Here is an 8,527-nt window from a genome sequence, read left to right as displayed (position 1 = left end):
AAATTATGTTAACAGAATAACACCCAGATCAGGGATTGTTGGGAATTCTTTATTTTTGTAGTAAATTTCAATTTTCCCTTAATTTACATTATTTTATCATAAAACATATTTTTGTGATTTAAAACCATGTGTATAATATAAATTTTTATGCTGGTTGTAAGCCTGGTGATGCACATGTCCTCATTACTGAATAAAAAAGATAAAAATATAATTCTTAACTTAACTGAAAGTATATTATGTTGAAATACCACTCTGAGAGTTTTAACAATACTAACAAATTCTCTGAAAATGTTTATTCCTGAAAAACTACCATTAATCTAATGGTAAAAATAGGAGGTTCTCAACATTAAGCCAGAAAGGACAAGAAATTATCACAAAAATGTTGATGTTGTCCATAAATGGAAAAACAGAAAAATAGTTGATCCACTCATAAAAGGTTTCAGATAGGTACAATAATTTATTCTACAGTGGGGAGAACAAGTATTTGATACACTGCTGATTTTGCAGGTTTTCCTACTTACAAAGCATGTAGAGGTCTGTAATTTTTATCATAGGTACAATTCAACATTGTACGATTTTTAAATAATGAATTTGCATTTTATTGCATGACATAAGTATTTGATACATCAGAAAAGCAGAACTTAATATTTGGTACTTTGTAAGTGGGAAAACCTGCATTGTATCAAATACTTGTTCTCCCCACTGTATATACACTCTACTAGTTTGTGCGTGTCTTTCAATGCCTGCATGTGACTTAAAATGCTGCATTGTTTATTACTTGCTAACTATAAACACTAAATATTTAATAACATTTTATCTAGTATATTCACTGATGTGAAAATGAGCCAGTAAACCCAAAAGAAACAGCATTCAATCCAAACAGTTTTATGAAAAATGTTTATTACAAATGCTACATGTTAAACTTACATATCTTACATCATTAAATAATAAACACGAACAAATGCAACTGCATTGTATAGCTATGTTAATCATAGTCCAAATCTGTCACTTACAGTTAAAGTACATAAGTCAACTATTTTATTATATAGACAAAGTTAATAGCTTTTTTCAAATTATTTAACATTAGTTTTAATTACATGCAAGGAATTTATACAAAATGTAATACACCATTTGTTGTTTTTCAATTCATGGCAGTAGTTTTGGTTTGTCATATATAATATAACTCCCAATTAAACAGAACTGAAATTTGAAATGTATACTGTCTATTTCTACAGGATTTAAAACATACTGAAACATTGTTTGAGCACTGAAGTATGGGTGTAACCACAAGCACAGATAGAACTAACCTAAGATTCTCAAATTTGTGTTCGATATGACAATGAATTGCTCGCCATCGTCAAGTCAATCCACCTCACAGATATAATAGTAATCCAAAACTCTGGAAAGTGATCAATGATAATCAACGGTTTAATTTAGTGTTGTCTCAGTCCTCTCTGAGGTAAGCCTCATGCACGTCGTCAACACCGCTTTCTATGAAAGATGCATACTCTGCCATCCTCTGGATCTCTTCAGCCTTTGTCTCAGCCAGCTTCCGCTTTGCCTCTAAAGATATCTGCCGGACCTCCTCAACTTGGGACTTGGCCGCCTGTAGAATGGTCTTGGCGGTAATGGAGGCTTGCTCAGCTCCTGAGAAACATTGTTTCTTTTAGTCAAATTTCACCACAACAGTGAAAGGGGTCAAAGATTACAAACTTCAATCCATGGTGATAACAGAAGGATACTGAGCAGCTGCCCTGTCCATCATCTCTCTATTTCTCAACATAATAGAAACAAGAGCGCATGGTGACCTATAGGTTTTAGTCTTCTGTTTACCACAAAGGCCCTATATGCTAACAGCTACTGTTCCTATTTAGAGTGAGACTGACAGTGTTAACAGGTTTATTACTAGACTGACAGGTTAACATCCGTGCTGACTGAAAACGGTTGACAGTCAGGGAGCTTCAGGTACTACTCCACACAAGCACTAGTTTGTGTACTGTTGCATTGCAATTCAAGGTTTGGTTCAGTTCCTATTTTTTGTGATAAATAGGTCCTCACAACCTTTTCAGTAATGTCACTGGTTATACTCATACCTGTGTTGTATGCTGCTTCAGATGCCATTTCACACAGGTTGACGGCATTAATCCAGTTTGACTCGAAGCGATTGCATTCATTTAGTCTGTCACCAACCTGCCAGAATAAAGAAAAGCATTAGAACGTTGTGTTGTTTTCATGAGGTTTATAGAACTCCAACCAATTTCCCTTTTAACACAATATCGATGAAAAAGATTTAAGAGAAGCAAACTAATGCCGAGTGTACAGTACATGATCTAGCTGTCACAGACACGTTTCTGAGCTTGTAGACAAAAACATTTTGAGAAAGGTGATCAGCAACAGCCAATGATGTTGCTATAGAGAATCCAGTAAGAGTTGACAGTTTGGCTTCAGAGTTGTTTACAGAGTGATTGTGTGGCAGGAAAGTTTGCTAATGTGTGTTTTTATTTACAAAAGTATGCATAACAGCTCTGAAGTTAATGTTATTTGATTGAAAATGCATAGGCTAGACGTCTGAGACGTCTTTGAGACAACTTATTAAAGCAAAACTAAGTCTAATCACATTGTTTTCATGAGACAGCATGCTGCATGTTATCAAGAATCTTCACCACCAAAAAAGTGAAAATTATTGTAGTCTGTTACTGTATGTTTCCAGCCAGCCATCTGGATTATTTACTTCAATATGAGCACACATTTCATACACCTACCTCCACACGCTGGCCAATGATAACTTGCCAAATGGCATCCTCCTCAGCAGTAGAGAGTTTTCCCAGGGAAGCCATATATCTCCTCTGGAGGGCGATAAGGGTGTGGATAGCCTAAACATGATCAAAAACAAGAAAGATCCATATATAGGCCTACAAAATACCATTGGGTTACTGGTCTCATTTCATTACACAGGAGACAAGTATAGCAGAACAAACCATAAGGCTACATCTTAGCATCCCTTCTGATCACTTCAGGTACTTACTTTGGCATATTGTGTGATGGCATCTACGAGAGCCAGAGTGGTCTGGGAGAGGTAAGTGTTAGCACTGTCGATAACCGTAGAGGATGCTCTTCGGACAAGGGATTCATGAGAGAGGTTCTCCACTTGCTGGATGGAGACAGAGAAGTAAAGTAGTGAATAAAGTGGATTTTTATGTCATACTGTCTATATAGTGTTTTTTTTTCTTCTTATATTATACCAAGTATGCCCCTTATTCACAGTGTTTAGCAATAATCAAACATAATTTGATGGCCAAGAGCAAACTGACAGACAATGCTGATTACACATACCTTTGTTAGTCTATCCTTGTGGGGACCTAAAATGTTTCCCATCGCTAAACCGAATGCTAAACTCAAAAACCTAACCTTAATTATTAAACAACTGAACGCTAACGCCTATCCCTAATCGATCAACACACACATCGCTCCACGGACCAAGGATGCCACATTCCATAAAATGTGTATATTCACTGAAACGTTTGGTTTTGAAAATGTGTTATTACGTGTAAAAAAAATAATATATATATCTAATATACATGCTTAAATTGGTGTTCCTTATTTATCTGTGCTGGAGATAGCAAACCATTCCGACATTCAATGAACCTGTACCTGCATGAAGGGGACAGCGCTCAGTCCACCGCACACACTCAGAGAGGCCAGGCTCGTTCTGGTAAGACCTGTGATACGTTCCAGTCTCTGGCGCGAGGGCTTCCTACTGCTTAGAACACTCGTTGCTGTACTCCTATTGTAGGTAATGACGGTAAACAACACTGATATTAGCAAACTATTAGTGTACTCCAACTCGTTATTTGTCGTAATAGGCGAACCTATGTCTGCAAAAGTATGAACGAAATAAGGCTGCAATGTATGCGTTGTATTTTTGTAAAAGTTATTTACCTGAAGAAATTGAGACATGCGACGCTTCTTCTGAGCGCGGCCATATTGGTCCCAAGCAAAATGAAGTCCGTCCGACTTTGTAGAAAAACCCCATTAGCACAAGCAGAGCATTGCCTAATAACCTGCATTTTGGTTGTTATGTCGTTTATGAAATTAATTATTTTGGCAGTAACTTTTGTGATATATTAATTACTTTAAAGTATTGATAAACGTAAGTCCTTTACCATAAATATTGACCTCAAAAAGTAAGTATATGTCGCTCCCTAGTGGTAAAATATAGTCCAAATTGAATGCCGTATTCCTGCTGTGGTCTTGTGTTCCTTTGCCCAACTTTGCTTTCTGACTTCTGGAATCCCAGAGGAATTTATACAGCCAAAGAACAAGCAGCCTCCCACCACACTTGTATTGATCCGTTTGCTGTGCCCAAAAATGCTGCCTGAAGGTCCAAAAGTGGAACGTATTAAACACGCACTACCTACGCACATGGTTATGTAACTTGTTATGTAACTCATCAGTCCACAGAAAGATTTTTGAATATCAACTTTTAGACTTTCTTTACTGGTAAATGTACAGATTAATCAGTGTCACTTAAATTAAAGTTAGTGGCAAGGAGCTAACACAAATTCTGTCAAACTTTAACATCAAATTGTACAGTGCATGTGCATTGGGCCAGTAAACAACACTGAGCAAAACAGTTAACCCTGACATATGATCCTGCTTAACTGATGAAAAAAACAATAGCTGACTAAAGAAATTGCAATTTAGGCACCGAAACAATCACTACAAGTATCTATTTATATAATTAAGCAGGAAGAACCAAGGGGGTGTGGTGTATGGCCAATCTACCATAGTAATGAGTTTAACACCATACAAAGCTGCAACAACAACTACTTCAAGGTCTCAGAGCGAGTGACGTGACAAAAAGATATGCTACCACAGACAACCATATTGACTTGCCATTTCACATCCATTATGCCTGTATACCCCAATATCTCTTATAAACCGGGTACTAAAACAATTACAACTGTAAAATATTAAGGCATACATATGGTATAAACATATTTTAGCCTATCAGCATTCTGGATTCGAAACACCTGGTTCATAACAAATAATTATGCAGATTTATGCACCCTTCCTTTACTAATTAATAAAGTCAATAGATTACTTCCCTCTACTCAAAATTGCATTTGAGGCTCTGAAGGATAATAGTAACATGTTCTCTTTCTTAAACTCATAAGAGCTTTCCTCATTCTCAGTGAATCATGTTATCGAATAAGATACTCCTTTTATTTTGGAAGAATTGAAAGATGCATCAGACCCAATGCCAAAATCGAAATATCCTGGCCAGGATATTATTTCCCCTGAATTATTAAGTGCCCTATGGGATATTGTTTGTTTCATGCTCCTGGACTCAATTTATCATTTGCTTGAAATTCAGGGATCCGAAAACTGCACGTATCTCCCTGGCACAATTTTGAACTTTATACAAATACGTTATCTAGAAGATTAAACGTGTTTCATCACTCACAAATCCAGACCAGGCAGGCTTCAAAAACCCCACCTTTGACTGCACTGAGTGGAACTACACTTTGGCAGCGCTGAATAGGTTCAGCTTCAGACCCTTTTATGGTTCATAACCTCTACTTTTGTACCACTGCACAGACTAACAGGCCACCACGGCCCACATTGAATTAAATAAAATCACCACAGCCCACATGGAATTACAGGGTTGCCCTAGAACCTATACCACAGACTGTCACTGTCTGTATGCAGTCATGTATAAAAGTAAGTACACCCCCTAAAATGTTGTCTTTTTTAAGATATTTGGACATATGGTTATGTAATCTTTACTTAAACACTACTGACATATAAAGATTTAAAAAGGGCACTGAAAGACTGTACAACTGTGGCCAAAAGTTTGAGAATGACACAAATATTAATTCTCACAAGTCTGCTGCCTCAGTTTTTATTATGGCAATTTGCATATATTCCAGAATGTTATCAGTGAGTGATCAGATGAATTGCAATTAATTGCGAAGTACTTATTTGCCATGAAAATTAACTTAATCCCAAAAAAAGAAGGCTTCAGAATGCCCAAGAAAGTCCAGCAAGCGCCAGGACCGTCTCCTAAAGTTGATTCAGCTGCGGGATCGGGGCACCACCAGGACCGTCTCCTAAAGTTGATTCAGCTGCAGGATCGGGGCACCACCAGGACCGTCTCCTAAAGTTGATTCATCTGTGGGATCGGGGCACCACCAGGACCGTCTCCTAAAGTTGATTCATCTGTGGGATCGGTGCACCACCAGGACCGTCTCCTAAAGTTGATTAATCTGTGGGATCAGGGCACCACCAGGACCGTCTCCTAAAGTTGATTCAGCTGCGGGATCGGGGCACCACCAGGACCGTCTCCTAAAGTTGATTCAGCTGGTGTCATGAAGGGCAGCAAAGAAGCCATTTCTCTCCAGGAAAAACATCAAGGACAGATTGATATTCTGAAAAAGGTATAGGGATTGGACTGCTGAGGACTGGGGTAAAGTCATTTTCTCTGATGAATCCCCTTTTCCGAAGACAAGGTGAGTGCTACCATCAGTCCTGTGTCATGCCAACAGGAAAGCATCCTGAGACCATTCATGTGTGGGGTTGCTTCTCAGCCAAGGGAGTGGGCTCACTCACAATTTTGCTTAAGAACACAGCCATGGATAAAGAATGGTACCAAAACATCCTCAGAGAGCAACTTCTCCCAACCATCCAATAACAGTTTGGTGACGAACAATGCTTTTTCCAGCATGATGGAGCACCTTGCCATAAGGCAAAACTGATAATTTAGTGGGTCGGGGAACAAAACATCAACATTTTGGGTCCATGGCCAGGAAACTTTCCAAACCTTAATCCCATTGAGAACTGTTGGTCAATCCTCAAGAGGCTGGTGGACAAACAAAAACCCACTAATTCTGACAAACTCACAGCATTGATTATGCAAGAATGAGCTGCCATCAGTCAGGAAGTGGTCCAGAAGTTAATTGACAGCATGCCAGGGCGGATTGCAGAGGCCTTTAAAAAGAAGGGTCAACACTGCAAATATTGACTCTTTGCATAAACTTTATGTAATTGTCAATAAAAGCTTTTGACACTCATGAAATGCTTGCAATTATACTTCAGTATACCATTGTAATATCTGACAAAAATAAATAAATAAAACACAAGCAGCAGACTTTGTGAAAATTTATATTTGTGTAATTCTCAAAACATCTGGCCACGACTGTACTATACAATCATTTATTAATAAAAAAAACAAACAAATATTCTATTTAATCGTGCAGAAAAAATAAATACAAAGTTCATCTTCAGGTTTTGTACAGATGGTCCCACATTCTCCTCCAATTTTTTTTTGTACAATGTGAAATTCATGGTTGACTCAATAAAGGTAGATTGCCTTGGCTTTTCTCCATTTCTACAGTGGGGAGAACAAGTATTTGATACACTGCCAATTTTGCAGGTTTTCCCACTTACAAAGCATGTAGAAGTCAGTAATTTTTTATCATAGGTACTCTTCAACTGTGAGAGACAGAATCTAAAATAAAAATCCAGAAAATCACATTGTATGATTTTTAAATGATTCATTTGAATTTCATTGCATGACATAAGTACTTGATCACCTACCAACCAGTAAGAATTCCGTCTCTCACAGACTTGTTAGTTTTTCTTTAAGAAGCCCTCCTGTTCTCCGCTCATTACCTGTATTAATTGCACCTATTTGAACTTGTTATCTGTATAAAAGACACCTGTCCACACACTCAATCAAACAGACTCCAACCTCTCCACAATGGCCAAGACCAGAGACCTGTGTAAGGATATCAGGGATAAAATTGTAGACATGCACAAGGCTGGGATGGGCTACAGGACAATAGGCAAGCAGCTTGGTGAGAAGGCAACAACTGTTGGCACAATTATTAGAAAATGGAAGAAGTTAAAGATGACGGTGACTCCCTCGTTCTGGGTCTCCATGCAAGATCTCACCAAATGTGGCATCAATGATCATGAGGAAGGTGAGGGATCAGCCCAGAACTACACGGCAGGACCTGGTCAATGACCTGAAGAGAGCTGGGACCACAGTCTCAAAGAAAACCATTAGTAACACACTACGCCGTCATGGATTAAAATCCTGCCAATGACCATCTGGATGATCCAGAGGAGGAATGGGAGAAGGTCATGTGGTCTGATGAGACAAAAATAGAGCTTTTTGGTCTAAACTCCACCCGCCGTGTTTGGAGGAAGAAGAAGGATGAGTACAACCCCAAGAACACCATCCCAACCGTGAAGCATGGAGGTGAAAACATCATTCTTTGGGGATGCTTTTCTGCAAAGGGGACAGGATGACTGCACCATATTGAGGGAAGGATGGATGGGGCCATGTATCGTGAGATCTTGGCCAACAACCTCCTTCCCTCAGTAAGAGCATTGAAGATGGGTCGTGGCTGGGTCTTCCAACATGACAATGACCCGAAACACACAGCCAGGGCAACTAAGGAGTGAGAAGCATTTGGCTATTTTTTTGTTTACATTATTAAGTGGACAAAGTCTTCATGCC

General features: G+C 38.6%; 1 protein-coding gene across 2 annotated transcripts; it reads right to left on the bottom strand.

Annotated features, from left to right (window-relative positions):
* Nucleotides 1–889: 889 nt before the first annotated feature.
* On the bottom strand, nucleotides 890–4,362 carry diabloa (diablo, IAP-binding mitochondrial protein a). Of its 2 annotated transcripts, XM_010893644.3 has the most exons (7): nucleotides 4,164–4,362; nucleotides 3,940–4,014; nucleotides 3,652–3,784; nucleotides 3,026–3,151; nucleotides 2,763–2,873; nucleotides 2,094–2,190; nucleotides 894–1,647 (listed from the first exon to the last, which is right to left on the bottom strand). In XM_010893644.3, the coding sequence occupies exons 2-7, from the start codon at nucleotides 3,981–3,983 to the stop codon at nucleotides 1,445–1,447; spliced, it is 714 nt and encodes a 237-aa protein (XP_010891946.1). In that variant the 5' UTR covers nucleotides 3,984–4,014; nucleotides 4,164–4,362; the 3' UTR covers nucleotides 894–1,444.
* Between the last annotated feature and the right edge of the window lie 4,165 nt (nucleotides 4,363–8,527).

Source organism: Esox lucius, chromosome 1, assembly GCF_011004845.1.
Source record: "Esox lucius isolate fEsoLuc1 chromosome 1, fEsoLuc1.pri, whole genome shotgun sequence".
NCBI lineage: Eukaryota > Metazoa > Chordata > Actinopteri > Esociformes > Esocidae > Esox > Esox lucius.
The sequence above is the reverse complement of the archived record's forward strand: the minus strand, read 5'-3'. Positions and strand labels throughout refer to the sequence as shown.